The 24,039-nt window shown below is 32.5% G+C and overlaps 5 protein-coding genes across 5 annotated transcripts; all 5 read left to right on the top strand.

The window, feature by feature from the left end:
- Positions 1 to 2,491: 2,491 nt before the first annotated feature.
- LOC125422336 (protein CDI) lies at positions 2,492 to 3,794 on the top strand. The gene has a single exon (XM_048473621.2). It carries the CDS (start codon positions 2,739 to 2,741, stop codon positions 3,486 to 3,488), a length of 750 nt encoding a protein of 249 aa, XP_048329578.1. The 5' UTR covers positions 2,492 to 2,738; the 3' UTR covers positions 3,489 to 3,794.
- A 136-nt stretch (positions 3,795 to 3,930) lies between these two features.
- Positions 3,931 to 12,192, top strand: LOC112491667 (putative late blight resistance protein homolog R1B-16). The gene is made up of 2 exons (XM_025073786.3): positions 3,931 to 5,710; positions 5,905 to 12,192. Exon 2 carries the CDS (start codon positions 9,923 to 9,925, stop codon positions 11,984 to 11,986), a length of 2,064 nt encoding a protein of 687 aa, XP_024929554.3. The 5' UTR covers positions 3,931 to 5,710; positions 5,905 to 9,922; the 3' UTR covers positions 11,987 to 12,192.
- Positions 12,193 to 13,245: 1,053 nt separating this feature from the next.
- On the top strand, positions 13,246 to 17,530 carry LOC107419382 (uncharacterized). The gene is made up of 5 exons (XM_016028151.4): positions 13,246 to 13,461; positions 14,393 to 14,662; positions 14,959 to 15,064; positions 16,548 to 16,691; positions 17,062 to 17,530. The coding sequence occupies exons 2-5, from the start codon at positions 14,394 to 14,396 to the stop codon at positions 17,287 to 17,289; spliced, it is 747 nt and encodes a 248-aa protein (XP_015883637.3). The 5' UTR covers positions 13,246 to 13,461; position 14,393; the 3' UTR covers positions 17,290 to 17,530.
- A 1,901-nt stretch (positions 17,531 to 19,431) lies between these two features.
- LOC132799265 (receptor-like protein 6) lies at positions 19,432 to 21,836 on the top strand. The gene is made up of 4 exons (XM_060815058.1): positions 19,432 to 19,819; positions 19,884 to 20,363; positions 20,463 to 20,977; positions 21,288 to 21,836. The coding sequence occupies exons 1-4, from the start codon at positions 19,432 to 19,434 to the stop codon at positions 21,834 to 21,836; spliced, it is 1,932 nt and encodes a 643-aa protein (XP_060671041.1).
- Positions 21,726 to 22,267, top strand: LOC107419379 (receptor-like protein 9DC3). The gene has a single exon (XM_048474798.2). It carries the CDS (start codon positions 21,878 to 21,880, stop codon positions 22,265 to 22,267), a length of 390 nt encoding a protein of 129 aa, XP_048330755.2. The 5' UTR covers positions 21,726 to 21,877.
- Positions 22,268 to 24,039: the final 1,772 nt, after the last annotated feature.

Genomic DNA, 24,039 nt, shown 5'->3' with positions numbered 1-24,039 from the left:
AATCGTTAAATTTATTTTCATTTTAATAACATTATTATCATTAAATTTTTTTTATTAAATAGTGGATATCCAATATCTTAAGTGAATATCATTATTTCTAGTAGTAAAAGATGCAAGAAAAGGAAAATAATAAAACTACAGAAAAAAAAATAAAATTAAAGGGTCGTGAGGGTAATGTATGTGTGAGAAAAGTTATTTAAAAAAGTGAAAATTGAAAACCAATGTTTTTATATGGTTGCTAAAAGATGACCTAGAAAAAAATATATATATACATATATGGTGGCTAAAAATTTTAAATTTATTAAATTAATTTTCAAAAGCAAAACGAAAAATTGTTCGTTTTACTTTTATGATCAACTTTTCAAAAAAAAAAAAATATATATATATATATATATATATTGCAAAGACAAGAGTTGAAGAATTTTAATTTAGTAGATATACAACTAACAATTTTTGGTTTTGGTTTTGAAAATTAATTAAAATTTTGAAAAATGGTTTTTATAATATAAATAATTAAAACAAAAATACAAACACCATATAATATTATTAGTTTCCCTATATATTTTAATTATATAATTTCACCATATAATATTTTTTTATAATATTTCATATAATATTATCATTTAATGGGTGCTCTTATTATTAATTGTACTTTGACAATATTATTTACACGTGTCACTTTATTGATTTATTTCTATTATTAAAACCATTAAGTTTTCAATTTTTTAATTAATTTGCAAAACCCAAAAATTGTAAGTTGTATATCTATTAAATTAAAATTCTTCAACTCTTGTCTTTGTAATATTCTTTTTAACATGAGAAAATATTACAACGTTCTTCATATTTGTAATTTTTAGTTTTTGAAAAGTTGATCATTAAAGTACAACTAACAATTTTTGTTTTTGGTTTTCAAAATTAATTTAATGAATTTAAAATTTTTAGCCACCATATATATATATATATATATATTGTGGGTCATCTTTTAGCAACCATTTAAAACCTTATTAATTCTCATTTTTCTCACATATCCATTACCCTCTCAAACCTCTAATTTTTTTTTTTCTGTTGTTTTATTATTTTCTTTTTCTTGCATCTTTTACTAATAGAAATAATGATATTCACTTAGGATATTGGATATCCAATATTTAATAAATAAATTGTTTTAATGATTGTGATGTTATTTTAAATTAAATAAATTTAATGATTCTAATATTAATAAAAATAAAAATTTTAATACTAAATCCTCTTGGATTTTTTTTTAAAAAAAATACAAATGTCTAAATTAAATTCTCTAGTAGTTGAGTGATCCGTGCCCTCTCCAACTTTAATCAAGGCAATTTTGCGCATATAATATTATTAAAAAAAAAAAAACTTTAAAGCCAAAGAAATTTAAAAAAAAAAAAGAGAACCATCTAAATAAGGGTACTTGTGTAATTAAAATGAAGAAGTGTGGGCTATATTTCATACGAAATACGTATTGGTTTTGACAAAAAGTAAAAGACACGTGGAATATGCAGAGTCAGAAGAGTATACAAGCGAGTGTTGGAGCAGGTCTTGCTAGCACTGCTCTTTTGGAAAAAGAATCTTTATTAAATATCTTTCTATATAGTATAGTCCAGTTCGTTTATTGATTTATTTTCTTAAGAAATGTTTATCTTAATTTTTATTTTTATTTTTTATGTTTATCTTAAATTTAAAAATTATAAAATTTACAAATCTTTGAAGTAATATTTAAAATTTAAATGTTAATGTAATATTATTAAAATAAATATATTATATTGATATATAACATAATATTTTATTTTATTTTACCAAGAACGTATATTACATTAATAAAAAATTTCAAAATAGTAGCTTAAAAAGGTAAACAAAAGAGGAACTAAAAATTTTAATTGGAAGCCAGATAAAGTGAGTGAACAACAAAAGATTTAAAAATTGCATGTGAGCTGGAGGACACAGCCCCTCAGGCCACAGTGGGTTTGTCGGTGATGGTACTTTTTTTATTTTTTATTTTTAATCATAACCTGTGCTTGAAATCTGCTTTACCACGGAGCAACCCATGTGTTAGCCTATGGTTAAAGAAAAAACTGTATTCCAAATAAATTATTTTTTTAATGCAGAAAAAAGGCAAAAAAAAAAATAATAATAATAAGAAAAAAAAAAATTCTGTTTATCGTTTCGTTTAAATCCAACATTATTTTACTTTCATTAAACGATTACATAACCAAATTACTAAAATGAAGAATATAAATACATTTTTTTTGGGTAAATAAATGAAGAATATAAATACATGAAATTAACTAAATATAAAAAACAAAAACCATTTTAAACTTTTTTTTTAAAAAAAAAAGACTTTTAGATTTTTATTTATTTGCTACATTATTAATTTTGAGCTCCCCAGAAAAAAAAAAAAAAAAAAAAGCAAAAAATCCCTTTTTTTTCCAGCCCACATATTTTGGGGCAAAGTATATGGATTTCCCATAGTATTTGCAAACTGGGGCTCAAAAAAATTCAAATTTCCTCAGATTTGCCACTTTTATTACAGTGAATAGCGTAAGATACGCGTTATTCCAAAATTTCCTCACGAAATCGTTTTCCTTATCTTATATATATATATATACCATTCTTCCATTTTTCTTCTTTAACCAGACCCTCAATTTTCTCCATTCTCTTCCAAGAAAATAAAATTGAAAATAATACTCTGAGAGAGTCCCATTGTCCGTCATTGTTAACCAAATATGAGCTCCACCGACAATAAGGTCCACCCATTGGAAAAACCCTTCAAGATCTTCGTGGGTTACGACGTACGCGAAGATCTAGCCTACGAGGTCTGCCGACATTCGATCTTGAAGAGGTCTTCGATCCCTGTCGAGATCATACCCATCAAGCAATCGGATCTGAGGAAGAACGGTCTCTATTGGCGCGAGAGAGGCAAATTGGAGAGCACAGAGTTCTCCTTCTCTCGGTTCTTGACGCCATGCTTGGCGAATTTCGAAGGTTGGGCAATGTTCGTCGACTGTGATTTCCTCTACTTGGCAGATATTAAGGAACTCAGGGATTTGATTGATGACAAATATGCTATAATGTGTGTTCAACATGATTATGCTCCCAAAGAGACAACGAAAATGGATGGTGCTGTTCAAACAGTCTATCCAAGGAAGAATTGGTCTTCAATGGTTTTGTATAATTGTGGGCATCCGAAGAACAAGGTTTTGACTCCTGAGCTTGTGAATACCCAAACGGGTGCTTTTTTGCATAGGTTTCAGTGGCTTGAGGATGAAGAAATTGGATCTGTGCCTTTTGTTTGGAATTTCCTTGAGGGGCATAACAGGGTTGTTGATAATGACCCTGCAACTTTTCCCAAAGCTATCCATTATACTCGTGGAGGACCTTGGTTTGAGGCTTGGAAGAATTGTGAGTTTGCTGATTTGTGGTTGAAGGAAAAGGATGAGTACCTGGAGGTTTCCAAGAAGAAGGGTGAGAATTAGAGAAGAATGAATCAGGTGGAATGTTGTTGCACTTTTAGTTTGAGATTTAATTGTTTTTACTAGCAAACTATGCAGTAGTTTGAAATTCATTGTTCATTGTTAAGCTACAGATTTGTTATTAGTATTTCTTTTTATTATTATTATTTTTTTCTAAGAAAATACTTGATGTAACTATGCTGTGACTGAGAGAGAGATATCTCTTTGCAGATTGTTGTAGTTAACTATTAGGTGTTGAAGTCTTATCTATGCATGTTATATGTAATTTGTCATTGTTCATTTGTTCAATGAATTTGATCTTTAGCTTTCTATGGGAAAAAAAAAAAAAAAAGAATTCAAGTTTATGCAAGCTATTTGTCTTTTTATTTCCTGTGTATATGTGGAAGGAAAGGACAGCAGACATAATTGATATGGGAGTGGATGGTTTTGTTCTGTGAGATTTGGTCTGGCTGCTCTGCTTTTATGGGTTTTTCTGTAGCGATTTCTTTGTGTCTTTTCTCCTACTGTTTGTGGAGTCGTTGATATATTATGCTTGTTGCTGTCCAGATTCTACTTGTGCTCCATGATGTGACCACTGACCAAAATATTACATCATAATTTCTTTGTATGGAACAAATTAGAAATTAGATAATACTCTGCTTTGTTTCTTTGAAGAAGGAATGATGATACCGTTGTTTTTGTGGTAAAACTTGGGGGAGAAAGACCTTAAAAAGCACAAACTACAACTTAAGAAGATGGATAAGGCTTAGATGGAAAATCTAGAGTGGTGGCCAGTATCCTTGCTAATTAAGATGCTAAAAGTGATTTAGATACAGTTGAGCGTTCAACTTTTTCCATTTGTTTGTCTCTATTTATAAGGCCAAGAAGTGATATTATCGGAGTAGCTTGTGAAAGTGCTCAAGTAAGTGTTAGTCGAAAATTGCAAAGCCTATTAGAAATTCGTCAATGACCACTTGTTTTTAGACATGGACAAGGTCCAAGCTGCAAAAATTTAAGAGGGATAATTTACTTTGTATTGGTGATAAACTTTCATGGAGGTACAAATTTTGATAGCAGTTTTCGTACACTCAATTATATAATTGTTTCTGCGTCTTTAACCATCTTTCCTTTCCTTTTAGTTCGGTTAATGAGGTCATGGTTTTGTCTTCTGAGCACTGAGATGAAATCTCATAACAAGTTCCTCGCTATATATGTAATTTGGCTATAATTTGCTGCTAGAATATATTTAAAATTTGTAGAACTGCACCGTGAACAAGAGATGATAAGGACCACTGTCCCTTCCCTCATATTCGTTTGAGTTCAATTATCAAAAATAGGCACCCTATATGCTAAAGAATTATAAAAAAAAAAAAGAAAAAAAAATATTTATTAACATTTTTTTTCCCCCATTTGGAACTCCATATTATTTTCCAAACTTCTTGAAATGATAAGCATAGTTAACCCTGATGCCCAGGGACTAATCACTTTCTAGTCTTATTTAAGTTATATCAAAAGAGTCAGAAGTCTATTCTTTTTTCAGACATATTCATTTTTTCCTCTTTTCCTCTTTTTTCTTCTTATAGGGACATGCATTTTAAGTATAATATTTAAACAGGGAATTTGGGTTTATTTCAGACTTTTAAAGAACCAGTCAAAACCCCCAGAACTTTTTCTTTATCGTTTTGCATTGAACCTTATCTTTTATCCTGCCTCTCTCTGACTCTCATCCTCTATTAGATGGCCGACATCGTCATTCCTGTTGTTGGAGAGCCTGATTGACCTGCTCACGAATGAAGCATGTTTGCTTCTTGAAGTGATTCAAGAAAGATCAAGTCAATTTGGTTCGAGGTGATCTCAGACTCATGAATCCCTTCCTCAAAGATTCTGCAGGGAAACACAGTGAGCATCATCTTGTGAAAGAGTTAGTTGACCAGATCAGCGATGTTGTTCTTGAGGCGGAGGATCTTGTAGACACATACATAGCTAAAGACATAAAACACAGGAGGAACCGGTTGGGGAAATTATTTGGTGTCTTTGGCCATGCAAATATGCTTCGTGATGATGCAAGGAAGGCGACAAGCATCAAGAAGACGATCAGAAATATTTACGAAAATAAAGCGATCTACAGCATCAGAGAAGCTAATTGCAGTAGTAGTGTTGATTTGGAGGCTAAACAATCACTTCAAAGACAGAGAAGAGTTGAAGAAGATGATGTGATAGGCTTCTCCATTGCCACTGCAAAACTGGTAAGCGAACTCACTGATCATGATAGTTTAGGGCCCAGCTTTATTTCCATCATTGGTATGGGTGGGATAGGAAAGACAATACTTGCCAAAAGAAATATTGAAAGTACTCATGTCAAGAATCATTTTGATTGTTGTCCATGTGTATATGTATCTCAAGAATACGAAGTTAAAACTTTGTTTCTTGACATATTAAGGTGATTCATATCAATATCAGATGATATATATAAGGTGTTCGATGAAGAAATTGAAGCGACACTTGAGAGTAAAGAGATATTTACTTATCATGGATGGTGTGTGGAAAACTCAAGTGTGGGAGGATGTAAGATCTACCCTTCCTAACGACTTAAACGGAAGTAGAATATTAATTACAAGTCGAGAAAAAGAAATTGCTCCACATGCTAGCTCAGCTCCTCCATATTTCTTACCCTTTTTGACAATCATGCAAGTTGGGAACTCTTATGCAAGAAGGGATTTCGGGGAGAAAAATGCCCTTCCAATCTAGAAACCAATGGGAGGAAACTTGCAGAAAATTGTAAAGGATTACCACTTTCTATTATTGTACTTGGAGGTATTTTGGCAAACAAATAGAAGTCACAAAAATGCCCTTCCAATCTAGAAACTAATGGGAGGAAACTTGCAGAAAGTTGTAAAGGATTACCACTTTCTATTATTTTATTTGGAGGTATTTTGGCAAACAAATAGAAGTCATAAAAAAGCCCTTCCCATCTAGAAACTAATGGGAGGAAACTTGCAGAAAGTTGTAAAGGATTACCACTTTCTATTATTGTACTTGGGAGGTATTTTAGCAAACAAATAGAAGTCACCCAGTACATGGTTCAAATTTATTGGCAATATCAATTGGTATCTTACGGAGGATAAAGAACGATGTTTAGACATACTAGCCTTAAGTTACAACCAATTGCCACATCAGTTTGAAAGTGTGCTTTCTCTATCTTGGTGTCTTTCCTGAAGATTATGAGATTCCAACATTGGAATTAACCAAGTTATGGATAGCTGAGGAACTAATACAACAAACTGGGGTTAGAAAGATGGATGTAAATGTTGTTTCAGAATACTACTTGGAGGATCCCATTGATCAAAGCTTGATCCAAGTTGAGAGTAAGAAAAGCGATGGAAGTGTAAAAACATGTCATATCCATGATCTCTTTCGAGACTTATATGTGTCTATAGTTTCCAAGACAAGTTTTCTCAAGTTCATTTAGTACTTGTGCAGGACCTTGGTTTGAGGCTTGGAAGAATTTTGAGTTGCTGATTTGTGGTTGAAGGAAATGGATGAGTACATGGGGTCCAAGAAGAAGGCCAAGAATTAGAGACTGAACCAGGTGGAATGTTGTTGCATTTTAGTTTGAGATTTAATTGTTTTTACTAGCAAACTACGTATTAGTTTGAAATTCATTGTTCATTGTTAAGCTATAGATTTGTTATTAGTATTTGTTTCGATTTTGGTTTTTTTTTTTTTTTTTTTTTCTCTGAGAAAATACTTGATTTAACAATACTTTGACTGAGAGAGATATCTTTTTGTAGATTGTTGTAGTTAACTTTTAGGTGTTGGTGGCATATCTATACTTATTATATGTAATATGTAATTGTTCATTTGTTCAATTTGAGTGTAAGCCGTATCTATTTATGGAAACAAATAAGAATTGAAATTTATGCGAGCCATGTGTCTTTTATTTACTGTATATGTGGAAGGAAAGGACAAAAGACATACTTGATATTGGAGGGGGTGGTTTTGTTCGGTGAGATTTGGTCTAGCTGCTCTGCTTATATGTCATTTTTCATGTGTTCAATGAATTTGGGTGCAATCTTTTAGCTTGTCATCGAATCAAATAAGAATGTGTCTTTTATTTCCTGTATATATGGAAGGGCAAACACGTATTTGATATTGGATGGGTGTTTTGTTCTGTAGAAATTGTCTACCTGCTGTGTTCATATGGGTTTTTCTGTAGTAATTTCTTTCTACTTTTTCTCCTCCTTCCATCGTGTAGTTGATATATTATTCTTGCTCACCAAATTCTACATGCTTGTTAAACTCTTCCTGTGAAATAGTTTAAAAGTTAGATAATACTCTGATTCGTTTTGCTTTTTGTGTTAAAACTAGGGGCTCAAAGACCTTTAAAAAGCACAAGCTGCTGCTTAAGTAAAGGAATAATAAATACTTTGATTCGCAAAAGCAATCTCCTCTGTTGCTTCTTAGCAATGACAACATGTGAATAGTTTTATGACTAGCTTGCAAATAATTGAACTTTTGTTGGATGCAGGAAAGTAGTTGAAGATGATTAATATCATCTTCAAGTCTAAGAAAGATCATGAATTCATGAAAATCTTAACAACTGATTCAGATATAATATAGAATGAATAAATGAAATTAGCAGAGCTTGCCAATATCCTTGCTAATTGAGATGCTAAAAGTGATTTAGATATAGTTAACCATTCATTTTTCCATTTTTATTTTCTATTTATTTTTTTTAATTTGTTATCTTTATATATAAGGCCAATAAGCAAGGTGATTGGACTAGCTTATAAAAAGTGCTAAAGAAGTATTGGTTGATTCTTGCAAAGTCAATTTTTTTTTTTTTTTTTTTTTCCTCAGTTTGTTATCTTTATATATAAGGCCAATAAGCAATGTTATTGTTGTGGCTTGTAAAAAGTGCTAAAGAAGAGTTAGTTGATTCTTGCAAAGTCAATTTTCCATTTTTTTCAATTTGTTATTATCATATATAAGGCCAATGAGCAATGTGATTGGAGTAGCTTGTAAAAGGTCCTAAGTATTGGTTGATTCTTGCAAAGCCTATTAGAAATTCGTCAAGGACCACTTATTTTTCTGACCCAACAAGGTCCAAGCTGTAAGAAATTAAGATGGAAAGTATTGGTGAAACACTTACAGGAATGTACGAAATTTGACTGCAATTTCTTAGAATATCTTATATAATTGTTTCTGCCTTTCTACACATCTATCCTTCTGCTTATGATTGGTTGTATATGGTTTTGTTTTTGTCTTTTGAGCATTGACATGAAAACTTATAGCATATTGGAGCTATACATGTAATTTTGCAATAATTTTATATGTGCTTTATTTTGGTTGCATTGTGAACAAGAAATGATAAGGATCATTATTTGCATTCCACATGTTCCAAGTTTGAGTTCTATTATCAAAAATAATTAGACTCCTTATGTGCTAAAGACTTCAAAATTAATTTTATCAATTTTTTTTGTTCTTTCATCTGGAACTCCATATAATTATCAACTTCATCGAATGATAACGAGCGTTGCCCTGATGTCCAGGGACTTGTCATTTTTTTCAACAAAGAGTCAGAAGCTCTGTTTTATTTTTCAGATATTTTTAAAGTTACGTTTTCCTTTTCTTCTTCTTGTGGTGACATGTGTTCAAAGTTGAATAATCAAACATGTTAGGTGGGTTTCGTTTTGCTTATTTACTTGAAACTTTTTTAGGACCAGTAAAACACCCTAGAAGTATTCCTTTATTGTTTTTGCATAGAACCCTATCTTTTATTCTGCTTCTCTCTGCCTCTCATCTCAATAGATGGCCGACATCCTCATTCCTGTTGCCTTGGAGAGCCTGATCAACCTGCTCACGCATGAAGCAAGTTTGCTTCATGAAGTGAAAGATCAAGTCAGTTTACTTCAAGGTGATCTTAGAATTATGAATGCCTTCCTCAAAGATTCAGCAGGGAAACACAATGAGCATCATCTTGTGAAAGAGTTATTTGACCAAATCAGTGATGTTGCTCTTGAGGCTGAGAATGTCGTAGACACATACATAGCTAAAATCATAAAACACAGGAGGAGGAACCAGTTGGGAAAGCTATTCGGTATCTTTGGCCATTCAAATATGCTTCATGATGTTGCAAGGAAGACAGCAAGAATCGAGAAAAAAATCAGAAATATTTACAAACATAAAGCAATCTACGGCATCAGAGAAGCTGAATGTAGTAGAAGTGTTGATTTGGAGGCTAATCAATCACTTCAACGAAGGAGGAGAAAAGTTGAAGAAGATGATGTAATAGGCTTCTCCATTCACACTGCAAAACTGGTAAGCCAACTCACTGATCATGATAGTTTAAGACGTGATGTTATTTCCATCATTGGCATGGGTGGGTTGGGAAAGACAACACTGGCCAAAAAAATCTATAACAACACTCATATCAAGAATCATTTTGATTGTTGTGCATGGGTATATGTATCTCAAGAATACAGAGTCAAAATTTGTTTCTTGACATATTCAAGTGCTTCACATCAATATCAGACGATCTATATGAGATGTCTGATGAACAACTTGAAGTGACCCTGCATAACTACTTAAAAGGAAAGAGATATTTAGTTGTCATGGATGATGTATGGAAAACTCAAGTGTGGGAGGATGTAAGATCTGCTTTTCCTAATGACTTAAATGGAAGTAGAATATTGATCACTAGTCGGGAAAAAGAAGTTGCTTCACATGCTAGCTTAACTCCTCCTTATTTTGTACCGTTTCTTGATAATGATGCAAGTTGGGAACTGTTATGCAAGAAGGTATTTAGAGGTGAAAAATGCCCTTCCAATCTGGAAACTGTTGGGAGGAAACTAGCAGAAAGTTGTAAAGGGTTACCACTTTCCATTGTTGTACTAGGAGGTATTTTAACAAAAAAAGAGAAGTGGCCTGCGACATGGTCCAAGTTTATTGGCAATGTCAATTGGTATCTTACCGAAGATAAAGAAAGATGTTTAGACATACTGGCCTTAAGTTACAGCCAGCTGTCTCGTCAGTTGAAACTGTGCTTTCTATATCTTGGTGTCTTTCCTGAAGATTATGAGATTCCGACATTGGAATTAACCAAATTGTGGATAGCTGAAGGATTGATACAACAATCTGGGATTGGAAAGATGGATGTGAATGCTGTTGCAGAATACTACTTGGAGGATCTCATTGATCGAAGCTTGATCCAGGTTGCAAGTAAGAAAAGTGATGGAACTGTAAAAACATGTCGTATCCATGATCTCTTACGAGATTTATGTGTGTCCCAGAGTTACCAAGACAAGTTTTTTCAAGTTCATCTAGAAGGTATCCTTTCATCCAGTACCAAGCCTCGAAGACTCTCTGTCCATTGCAACCCTTCTAATTATGCCGTTGCCTCCAATGCCTGTGACACATCATCTGTTCGTTCTTTGATGTTCTTTTGCCAAGGGAATAATTTTGAGAAAAAGCATTGGCAATGGATTTGGGAAGGCTTTAAATTTATACGGGTGCTGACGCTTTTGGATATAGACAACATAAGCTCAATTCCAAACAAAATTGAGAAGTTGATCTATCTGAAATACTTGAAGATTGGCAATGACAAAAGAACAGAAGGCTTAAGATCTATAGATACTATTCCGGATTCTATATGCAAACTTCGGTATCTGGAAACAATTGACTTAGGAATTCAAGTTAAAGACCACTCATGGCCAAGGGGTATGTGGAGAATGAAGCAAGCAAGATATATGCAGGCTTATGGTCCAATGAAGTTACCTGATCTGCAGCCTCAAAGTTGTGGAAACGACAACATTCTATGCAATCTTCAAGTCATTTCTGACATAAATGTTGATAGGAAAACTGCCCTTATCATTTCCAAGTCCAAATTTCCAAATCTAAAGGAACTGAGTTTATGTTATAGTGCTTATGAGGAACATATGGACGGATTGGAGATTACAGAAGTACTGGTAAGCCTTGAGAATCTATGTTACCTGCAAAAGTTGGAAATCAACGGTTTTCCCAAATGTCAACCTCATTTCAAATATTTGGCATCAACACTCACCAAAGTATCCTTTTATGGCTCATATGTGGATTCCTTCTTGGTAAGAATCCTCGGAAAACTTCCAAATTTACTTTTTTTGAAGATAGAAAGGGCTCAGAATGTTCCAAAGCTGAGTTTTGTAGCAGGTGAGTTTCCTCAACTCCAAGTTTTCAAAATGATCAACTATGGTGTTGAAATTTGGGAAGTGGAAAGAAATGCAATGCCAAACCTCCAGCATTTGGTGATCATAAGAGACTTCACCATGAAAGCTCTGCCGGATGAGCTTTGGTGCTTGGAATCTCTCCAAGATGTGAAAGTGCAGGCTGTCTCACATTGTCTGTGGGAGTTTCTGTTGGGATTGAAATGCATAATGAGCGTGAGAATTTTCGAGGGGCCGACAGGGAAGCTCAAGGAATTGACCATGAAAAATGGTGCAAAGCTTCTCATGCAGCATGAACATGATGAGTGGTACATGAAATAGGTATAATTTTTGTGTTGTTAACTTTGTAACAAGGTCTGTGCTACACTTCCATGTTCCAATGTATTATGTACAGTTAGCCCTTCTGGGGATAGAAGCTGATTGATGGTCAGATCACCTCAAATCAATGTTATCTTGTGCAATGATCATGAGTTCAAAATTTTCACTTCCGATCAAGGGAGAAAAAAAAAAAAAAAAAAAAAATCTGGCTAGCTTATGAAAGTAAAATGGTAGTTTTATTAACGACTCAATCATCAACTCAATTTTTTTTTATTTATTTTTTAAAATTTTTTGTTAGGTTGGGTAAATTCATCACCTCACTTAGTTATTTCAAGAGAAAAATGGAAAACAAAACTAAAAATAAACTGTTAATAAAATTCAACTATTTGTGAGTTACAACTTTCAGTTAACCCTCGAAACTTTATAAACGATCCACTAAACTAAAAATATAATATTATTACTTTTTCCAAATAAATAATTATTTTTTTTTGATGAATAAATTATTTAAAATTGTTATTAACTTACTTTTTTCAAGAGTAAAACTTAAATAATGTATGCACACCAGCAGTTTTTTAGTTTTTTATGTAAAATAATAAACTCAATTTTAACACACACACATATATATATATTTAATATTTTATATATTATTTACAATGAAGAATATAGGAAATTTTTTATTTCATTAATTTTATATTAATTTGTGGAAATATTTCATTTGGACTTTGATTTTTAAAATATCATCAATCCTTTTTTTTTTCAAGTTTCAAAAAGTGATAATCTTTCTACTTTATTATTTCATTCCTATCTTACCAATCATATCATTTACATCTCCTATGTTAGTTGTAATGAACACCAAAAAAAGAAAAAAAGGGATTAAGTTGTAATTGGTATAAATTTCAATAGGTTAAAATTAAATTAACCCTTAATTGAAGTTTTTATAGTCTAATTAATATTATATTATTTTTTAAATTTCTCGAACAACAATATAGCTTTTTTTCTTTTTTCTTTTTTGAAAGAGACAATAATATATTACTAGAGCACAAATTTTGGTAATTATTTATATTCTCACCTTCATAGTTGTAATTATAAATAAAATTAGTGTAATATTATTTATTAATTACACTAAATAATTTAGGTGACATGTTAATTATAAAGTATAAATAAGTATTTTTTGTCATAAAAATATTTATATATATAATATAATTTTTAGTCGGTGATGGTATATTTTAGAAAAGTTTTAAAAAGTTACGAATAATTTGACTCTTGCGAAAACTACACACCCTACCTCTTCCTCTCAAATAGCACTTGGCAGAACCCCAGTCTCTCTCTCTCTCTCTATTCGGCTCCATCAGCCGCTGCATCTCGCGCACCGACCGGCGACACTCGACAGTCGGCCATCTCTCTTACTCTCTCACTCTTTCTCTCTTTCTCTCATTCTTTCATTCCTTGCTTCCAGTGAACTTCAGAAAGGGCGCAAGGTATGTTCTTTTTTCTTGTATAATAAATTCGTCTAACACTTGGTAGGCAAAGAAAAAATAGTCGTAAATTTAATTATTATGGTATGGAGATTTATATTAGAAATTGTTAGCTACGAAAGATTGAATATATATGAGTATTTATAAAAAAAAAAAAAAAAAATGTAGGACGAGGTCATCATTCATGGTTGGGGAAACAAATACCAGATTATATTTTTGACTATGTTATATTGGTTTTCTATAATTTCCTAAAAGGTTGAATATTCTCTAATTTTCTTTATTTGCATAGTTATGTGTTATCATAAATAATGTGAATTAGGTTTTTGAGATTAAAAAAATAAAAATAAAAAGTAGATGAATTTGTGAGATATGAGTTTTCCAGAGCCAAATGCAGGCATGAGAGAGCTTCCAATTCAGGAGCCGTTTCGAATTATTTTCATTAGAAGTTGGAGTTTTTGCAAATAGAGTTTCTTTAGGCTGAGCTGGTCATGGTGAGGCTTTAAAATCATAGGTTTAATTAGTATAAAAGCATGAAGCTTCAAAATCGCTATTTGATTTTCTTCTTTCATATGGATCCCAAATCACTTCTCTTCTAGTTGTAGCTTTTGACCTCCCCCTGTAATTAGTCCCAATTCCCTAGTAATTTGCATTTTTTTGGATAGGTTTTAATGTCTTAATTTTTTTCCCAACATTTTTTTTTTTATTGGATTGGCCTTCTTAAATTGACAGACAAATTTAAGCTAGGGTTTTAGTTGCTATATAGGGTTTTAGGTACAACTTGTCTCGAAAACTCGAAGAAATTTTTTGTGAATTTGCACTTCGGGCATTTTGTTTACATTTTAATTAGGGCTGCAGATGGTTGAATTTTCCCTCTTTCTTTTGCTTTTTGGATGTGGTACTTATGGGTTTCCTGGTGAAATTTCTTTGCATGCAGCATGGAAGGAGGAGACAGCATATTAGATGCCTTATATGAAGAGGATAACTTTGAAGGTGATGAAGATGTTGAAATGCTTGATGTGGAGGAAGGGGAGTTAGTGGAGCATAATTCACAGACAGCTTCAGATCAAATCAAGAGTAAAGGAAGTGAAGATGTCAATGTGATTGATCAAGAATCTCGAAGTAAAAATCGCAAGCGTAGGCCAAACAGGAAGAAGAATAAGAGAAAGAGAAGTGGGTTGGATCCTAACGTCACTGATATAAACAGGTTATTCTCTGCCAAAAGCAGGAATGAAAAATCTTTTTCTAGCATTTCTAAATTTTTGCATAAGATACCCCTAACCATTTGCACTTCTACTGCTTGTTTTTGCTTGTGAATGGAAACATAATTCTTTTATCTTCTGCGTATGCTTTTCTTACCTGTGCTCTCTTTTGTTAAACTGAAGTTTGTAAGACTCATTTTACATAGAATTTCATCTGTTTAAAAGGTTATAGGAGCCCTTTTTTTATTTTATTTATTTATTTAAATTTTTTTTTATGCTTCCTAAGTTCTGTCCTTTGCAGATTTGTGTTAGATACATGTAAGCGCCTGAAAGAGAAGAAATCATACATGGTGTATACAGCTGTAGGTTGTCTGGGGATTTCTGCATTATGTGATCTCGTCAAGGAGGTACTTAACCCTTTTCATACAACATATTTTTGGATTCAAATGAGGAATTCATTACTATATATGGTTGTGAAATTGGTTTTGTGTAAAGGAAACTGTGTTCACCTTGGAGAGAAATACCTCCATATCTTACATTTTAAATTTAACTTTTTAAGTTTGTTATGTGTGCTGTGTGCTGTGTGCTGTGTGCTGTGTGCTGTGTGCTGTGGGCATAGTTTGAGGGATGATCCTATCTATCTACTCGTGATCATATGTGTACCTATTGCAAAACTGGTTCATACTTTGTACTTTTGAGCTGCATATCTGTACCTTGCATTAATATCTGTAAGTTATTGGTCCGTTTTCTTATGCATTTTCCATTCTATAGAACCCTATTGTCTTGTTGGTGCTGGGGATCCTGGTATTGAGTGAATAGGGTATGGATTTGTAGCCGTGTTATTTTTTTGGTTGGTATACTGCATCAGCCATCTGTCTGTTATTTGATCCTTCTCCACATCTAATTCTCTTTTATTTTTATTTTTTACTCGTTTTCTGGGTTTTAGGGATTTCTTCAATAGGGTATGGACTTGTAACTGTATATTTTTTTTAGGTTGGTGTACTCTGTCAGCCATCTGTTTATCGTTTAATCCTTCTTCACATCTTCTTATTTTATTTTATTTTATTTTATTTATTCATTTATTTTTTTATTTTTCCCATTTTTATTGTTTTTTATTTTTTTTTCCCCTTTTTCTGGATTTAGGGATTCGTTCTCTACTTCTTTTGTTTTTTTGTTTGGGGGGTGGGTGTGGGTGTTGACCATGTGCTTATGGTTAAGGAAGGTGTGAGTCTGGGTTATGCTTGATTTCAGCCAAGCCTAGAGCTGACGATGCTTATCCACTCTAATCAGCCATAAAACCTTCCTAATTTCTGATGCTCAATATTGTTTCCATACCTTTGCAGATTTCTCTTGCAGAAGCTATTTTGCTCCTTCAAATCCTGTGCTCTGAGCTATGATGGCCCCTGGCTGAACAACTTCCATCATTTGCTATTTCTGTATGTCGTTATAAATTGTTTTGGGAATTCATTGGCCAAATATGCATGTAATTTTATTTTCAAGCATGCATGTTTTTACCATATTTTATAGATGGGTGCTTTTAAGATTTACTACTCCTTTTTGAGCCAAAGAACTTGCCATTGCTGTTTGCTTATCTAATCTAGGCTAGATAAAAGAATATAAGGACTTCTCAGTACATGATTTAGATTTGACACTGATGGTTGAGTTTTATCATGTTGTGGTTAACAAAAACTTTTGTGCTTGTGTCAGTTATTGGGAAAAGGCATAGTTTTACTGCATGTATTGTTTGAGTAAGTTTTTGAATAGTAATACTTGAGCAGTTTTTATCTTCATACTCTGAGGTTATAACTCTTTGTAGTCCAAAGAAAACACAGTATTTGGAAAACTTTCTGCCCGTTGGAGCCTGGAAATTAACTATGATAAACATTGCAGGTGGATGTAATTCAGTCTTGTGGAGGTCAGATGACTGCGGATGGTAGACGATCTCGAACTGGTGGAGGCATTTTATGGAACATTATTAAAGCACGAGAACCAAATGCATACAAAGAGATAATGAGAAAAACAAAGGAGTTTGAGGTATATTAACAAACTTTCTTTTATTTGCTTTATAATTCAAATGAGCTGATCTAAAATTGTATACATCTGCAAATTTAGGTGCATACATATGTTTATGTTCAAGTGTTTGGATTGCTGACAAGATTGTTTTTGATGTAAAGAAAATTCTTTTAATGCATTAGGATTTTTTGATAAATAATAATTCTGGAATGTTTTTGAATTCCCTGAGCTCTATAAATTTCAAATTGCCTGCTGATTCAAAAACCAAGACAAAAGAAATTGTCAGCTAAAACAATACCATTTTGCATCATTATAGAGTTTTTCCTTTATGGAGAAGGTTTTCGTGTTCTAATCTCTTTTGCAAGTGAATTGTTACTTTATCCTTTCACAGAAGCAATTCAAACGACCAAATATTAGGCAAGAAACAGAGCAAGGAAAAGAGGTCTCTTCTCAAAAAATTGCAGAGGGCTCCATGGATCTGAAATCTGAAATGCAGCATCAAAGTCAGCAATCAAATGATGAAGGGAAGCGAGTATCAGTCCATGATAGGTTAAGGATGCCTGTTTCTTATGATGATGACATACTCGGAGGTGGCCAACCGAAAGATGATGCAGAATGATTGTTGGAACGGTTAAATTATATTATTATTATTATTATTCAAGCATCGCTTTGGTTCAAAGATAGGATGACAAATATAGAATTAGTTTCTTCTTTTCTCTTTTCTTGGTGGCAACAATATTGTTTATGCCGTTGCAAAAAAGAATCCGCGAAGTGTATCAATGCTATTGAATTTTCTGTTTTGCTTGGCAATGCTATTGAATTTTGTCTGAAAGGAAAAATATTCTTTGACATTTTAGCCATTTCCTGGTTTGTCTAGTCTTTTTCTTATAGATGGTTTACTAAATATCTGTGTATACAATAGACTCAAGTTACGTGCATTTTACTTTCATAAATTACATTTAAGGTGGTTCACTATTATGGACCCGTGCCAACTTTGGGTCCATTTTCAAAGAATTATGTGGTTCTTATTCAACATTAAGAAATTTTTTTTTTTTTTTTTTTCCTTTATTGGACATGGACATTTAAGACTTTTTCTGGCTTGTATGGGGAAAGACTGGTCTGCCACATTCATGGCACTTAACAGTGGCTATCTCAAATTTGTGTACGTCTAATCCATTTTATACCTCTACTCATTCTTCTTGTTATTAAGCATGGAGAAATACTATTTTACAAAGATTAATAAACTTGACAATACCTCTACTCATTCTTCTTGTTATTAAGCATGGAGAAATACTATTTTACAAAGATTAATAAACTTGACAACAATTGATGTTCGCAGTCTAATGAGATTGGTTTAGTTGGTATGTATTTCACATTTATATCTATAAGATCGTGGATTTGAAATACTATATCTTTTCTTTTTTATTTTAGAAATTATTATAAGGATAAAAAAAAAAAAATTGGTTTTAAAATTCATCAAGTTAAGCCCTAATTTTATTTGGGGCATATTGGTTAAATTATTATCAAATTGTTCAATATCAACCAATAAATAATTATATTGAGGATGTTCCACATAATTCAACAAGTGTAAACCATCCAATTTAGTTTGTGACGGTTGCAATCCATACTCTATAATTAGGGAATAAAAACTATAAGCGTTAAGTTTATGTAAGGTTCAATGTGCACAGAATAAAAAACAAAGGGTTCAATATGATGAGCTTTATAACAAAGGACCCAAAGTGCATTTGGAAATTACTGATATGCAATTTATCCTTTATTTTATTTTTTAATTTTTTTCATATTAACAGTGAAGGGATTTGAATTATAGACCTTACGAGCGGGGATCAATTTTGTAGTGATGTTTAACCAATGGCTTTCAAAACATGTATCATTGGTATTTATTTATTTATTTCTTTATTTTTTTATATGGAAATTTGTCTATTTATGGTGATTAACATGAATATGGCCCTTCTTTTGACATATTCCATATAGCATTAATATGGAGCATTAATTGTGACGAGGACTTTTTTCTTTTTTTGCCCTCCTACTCCCTTTTGGACGTTTATTCTGTCTTTCTTTTACTCCAACCCCTCAAACACGAAAAAACAGATTTTTTTCCCCCCTTTATTTTATTTTTTAATTTTTTTCACATTAACGGTGGAGGGATTTGAATTTTTGACCTTACCAGCCGGGAACAATTTTGTGGTGATGTTTAACCAATGGCTTTCAAAACATGTATAGTTGTTATTTATTTAATTTCTTTATTTTTATATGGAAATTTGTCTATTTTTGATAATTAACATGAATATAATTAACATAAATTCTTTAATAGTAATCATTTAAATTGTTACTTCATATGTAGATCCTTAATCATTTAGGATGATGATAAATAATTTTTTATTATAAATAAATAATCTAATATGATGCTATAATAATACCTCTTCCTGCATGGTACAAGAAGGTCTTCATGTAACTCTAAGTTTGGCACTATAAACAAACAAATTCTTTTTAAAGAATGATCTCCTCCATAACATTGCTAACTTTATAATAATTTAATTCACAAACTCCATTGGTCAAACATGGTATACTCAATTTTTACTACAATTAATTAATGTATTCACTCTTCCTCTGGATTGTATTAATTGGAGTGGTTGCAAGTTCATATCCGCCATTAAAGAACTTTGTCTTCGTGTTCTATATAACAGATGACATCGTATACTTCCCTGCCTCACACATTCAAACAGTTTCTTCCGAGAAAAAAATGGAAATTTCTTTCTTTCCATTCATACTCTCCCTACTTCAAACTACATTAATTATCACTTCCTTTTTTCATTGTGCTCAACCACTTTGCCACAGCCATGAGAGGTCTGCCTTTTTGCAATTCAAGAACAGCCTTGTTATAGACAAGTCTACTTCTGCAGACCCTTTGGCTTATCCAAAGGTTGAATCATGGAGTCGTGAAGATTGTTGCTTCTGGGATGGTATTCAGTGTGATAAGCAAACCGGGCATGTCACTGAAGTTGATCTCAGCAGTAGCTGTCTTTTTGGTTCTATCAAATCCACGAGCAGTCTTTTCCATCTCACTCAACTTCAGAGCCTTAACCTTGCTTATAACCATTTCAATTACTCTCAAATCCCTTCTGCAATAGGCAATCTTACAAGGTTAAGGCATCTTGATCTCCTATTCCTATTTCTATGGCCAAATCCCATCAGAAATCTCGAAACTCTCCAAGTTGTTGTCTCTTAATCTCGCTCTCAATGTCCATGTTGTTGATTCACCTTCAGATGTGATCAGACTTCTGGAGTTGAAAAATCCTGGTTTTGGTTTTTTACTCCAAAATTTAACAAAGTTGAGACAACTTGCTCTTAGTTATGTTGACATATCCTCCACAGTGCCTTATTTTTTGTCAAATTTCTCTTCTTTGACATCCATCTATCTAAGAAATTGTGGGCTGTATGGTAAGTTTCCAGAGAGTATTTTTCAACTTCCAAATCTGGAATTTCTTAGTTTAGCGGAAAACAAAGAGCTTACTGGTTCTTTTCCTGAATTTCAATCTGGTAGTCCTCTTAAGGAATTGTCGCTTTGGCATACAAGTTTCTCTGGTGATTTCTCATCAATTGGAGAGCTTGATTCCTTAGATCAGCTAGATCTTGAGGGTTGCAAGTTTTCTGGGTTAATTCCTTCATCAATTGGTAAGCTAATTAGCCTAACTTATCTAAACATTCCAGCAAATAATTTTAAGGGTCAAATCCCTATTTTTCTTCAAAATCTTACCCAACTCACTTTTTTAGGACTTGGTCGTAATGAATTAACTGGTCAAATTCCTCCATGGCTTGCAAACCTTACCCAATTAACTTATCTAGGTCTTGAAGCAAATAGGTTAAATGGTATGGTTCCAAGGTCATTTTCTGGACTAAAGAAACTTGAAACCCTTTATCTTAACTCCAACGAGTTGAGTGGCATAGTGGATTTTGACATGTTTCTTTGCATGGAGAATCTCATCAAACTCCAACTGACAGATAACAATTTGTCATTTCTCACTACTGACACCAAAAATATAAATGCAACTGTCCCTCAGTTTAGAATTTTGGGATTGGCTTTGTGTAATTTGCGAAACTTCCCAAGTTTCTTAAGCTACCAAGACAATCTAATGTTTTTGGAACTTGGTGCAAACAAAATATATGGCCAAATACCCAAATGGGTATGGAACATAAGTTCAGAAACAATGGTTTCCTTTGATCTTTCTAACAATTTCTTGACAGGCTTTGACCAACCTCCAACTGTTCTTCCATGGGTTCGTCTAAAGGTATTTTTTCTTAGTTATAACCTGTTGAAAGGATCTCTTCCAATTCCACCACCATCCATTGTGAATTCTGATGTTTTCAAATAACAATTTAAGTGGAGGAATTTCACCATTGTTTTGCAATTTGGATTCCCTTCAATATCTTAATTTGGCCGGTAACAATTTGAGTGGTGTGCTTCCACTATGTTTGGACAATCTCAGTGGTTCTCTATCAGTTCTAAGTCTGCTGGATAACCATTTTCATGGTAATATTTCTGATCAAATCTGCACAGATGGAAGTCAATTAAGGGTCATTGATCTTAGCTATAATCAGTTCGAAGGTCGCATACCGCCATCATTGCCTAGTTGTATGATGCTACAAGTTCTTAATCTTGGGAACAATCAATTAACAGACATATTCCCTTCTTGGTTGGGACCACTTCCAGATCTAAAACTACTTGTGCTGCGATCCAATCGCTTCCATGGAGTCATAGGGAAACCTCTTTTTGGTTCTGCTTTTCCCAGTTTGCGATTTATTGATCTTTCATACAACAATTTTACAGGTATGTTGCCATCTGAATACTTTCAATATTGGAATTTCATGAAACATGTTGATGCTTCCGGTTCAACATATATGAAGGCAAACTCAAGTTTCAAAGTTCCGTCACATAGATGGACTAATGTATTTCCATACTCAGTCACTATAACAATCAAAGGTATTGAAAGAGTCTATGAAGGGATCCAAGATGTTCTTGCAGTGATTGATCTTTTTCAAGTAACAACTTCAATGGAGAGATTCCAGAGTCCACTGGGAGTTTACAAGGGCTTCATGTGCTTAACCTGTCCAACAACATTCTCAGTGGTAGCATTCCTTCAGCCCTAGGGAACATATCAGAGCTTGAATCACTTGATCTTTCACAAAACATGATTCATGGAGAGATTCCTCATCAGCTAACGCAACTCACATTTCTGGCAGTTTTCGATGTATCTCATAACCATCTTACAGGGCCAATACATCAAGGAAACCAGTTTTCTACATTTGATAGCAGTTCATATGATGGGAATTTGGGGTTATGTGGAAATCCATTGCCAAATAAGTGTGGAAAATCTGAGTCCCCAGCTGTTGAAGAGGAAGAGAAAAATTCAGGGTCACTCTTTGAATTTGATTGGAGCACATTTTTGCCAGGATATGGTGGTGGACTGATAGTTGGAATTGTTCTGGGTAATATTTTTTTCCAAAAGAAGGAATATTGGTTGGAAATTGTATCAAAGCTAGGCTACAAGGTCGCAGATTGGTTGTCTTTACCTGTTTGAATGACATCTTCTTGGGGATAGGATTTGCATAAATATCGGGAGCCAGGATTTCTTTACTCTGTTAGCAGCTATATATATTTTTGCTTTTCTTTTTCTGAAGTGTGTTATGTTGTTGCTTTTTTTTGGCTTGTGTTTTTTTTCTTTTGATGTTTTTCATTCAACATATTCAATATATAATAAGTTGAATGTTATTATATATTAAGTATATATGAATAATCTTTTTGTAAGAGAATGAATGAAAAAGTTGTATCTTTTTTCTTTTTTTTTTTTCCCATTTTTTTTTTTTTTTTTTTTTTGTGAATGAAAAAAGTTGTATCCTTGAATAGTAAAATGTATTATTATATATGGTAAATTAATTCTCAAATTATCAAGGTAAAATTCTTCTAGCTAAAACTTATGAATTAAAAAAAAAAAAAAAAAAAAAACTATAGATTTGCTAAAGTAGCAAGTCTAACATGGTATTAACTTTCAAACTAACAAACGAAAAAGGAATAAACACTATTGGGAAAAAAAAAAAAATTATTGCAAACGAAGTATATTTGGTAAGTTTCCTAAGACTAGCTAGTTTTCGACTTCCAAATCTGCATATTTATCATTGGGAAGATGTTTAGTATTTGCACTTCAATGGTAAAATGCTAAAAATGTCAAATTATAAATTCTATTAAATGGAATAAGGTACATTTTTTATTAATAAAAAAACAAAATACAATAACATTTAACTCAATAAAAGGTTATAGATCCCCTTACTTTGTTATGTGGATAATGCTCCAAATGGGAAATTTCGCTATACTTTAGCACTGGTATGCCCAAATGGCATGTCATTTTGGATGATCTTGGCTCTCTATTTATATGTATAAGATTGATAAACCAAGTAAGTTTATTTTTGCTTAGATAAAGTATGAATTGATATAACTAAAGTTGTAGTATCTTTACCAAAATAATTGGTACCTAAAAAATAATAAAAATAAAAAACTATAAAACTATAAAATATAATTTTTTTTAGTATTAGTATTATTGTAATTAAGATAGAGATCATCATTACAAAAACTCTTAGAGCTATTGTATTGCTACAACAGCCAACACTAGCAAAGTGAATCCTAACTCGAAATAAACGAGCCATACCTGTATTAGACAGTCACAAAAAATAATTTTAAAGGTCAAATCTCATATTTGCATTACATAGGCATAAAAAAATAATTTTAAGGGTCGGTTTTTTTCTTTCTTTTAAATTTAACCGACTCAATTTTTTAGGAGTTGGTCGTAATGAATTATAACTGGTCAAATTATTGCTTGGCTTGCAAACCTTACCCAATTAACCGATCTTGAAGAAAATAAGTTAAATGCTGTGGTTCCATGGTCATTTTCTGGATTGAAATATCTTGAAGCTTTCACGTTCCCTCCTATAAAAAAGAAGAATGTCACAGTGGATTTTGGCTTGTTTATGGAGATAGAGAATCTCATCAAACTCCAATTTTCATATAACAATTTATCATTTCTCACTATTGACACCAAGAGTATATAAATCCAATAGTTCCCAAGTTTAGAATTTTAGATTTGGGTTTGTGTAATTTGATAAAGTTCCCAAGTTTCTCAAGGTACCAAGAAAGCATATAAATTTTCTTACATTACCCCAAACTATTGCATGTATTTATGTCACTTTAATCCAATCAAGCATTTTAATAGATGAATTTAATGAAATTAATTGTGCAACCTACGTAACTTGTTTATAAGCAAATTAATTTTATTATATTTTATTTTGTTTTTGGGTATTT

This window comes from Ziziphus jujuba, chromosome 2 (genome assembly GCF_031755915.1).
Source record: "Ziziphus jujuba cultivar Dongzao chromosome 2, ASM3175591v1".
NCBI classification, from domain to species: domain Eukaryota; kingdom Viridiplantae; phylum Streptophyta; class Magnoliopsida; order Rosales; family Rhamnaceae; genus Ziziphus; species Ziziphus jujuba.
The sequence above is the reverse complement of the archived record's forward strand: the minus strand, read 5'-3'. Positions and strand labels throughout refer to the sequence as shown.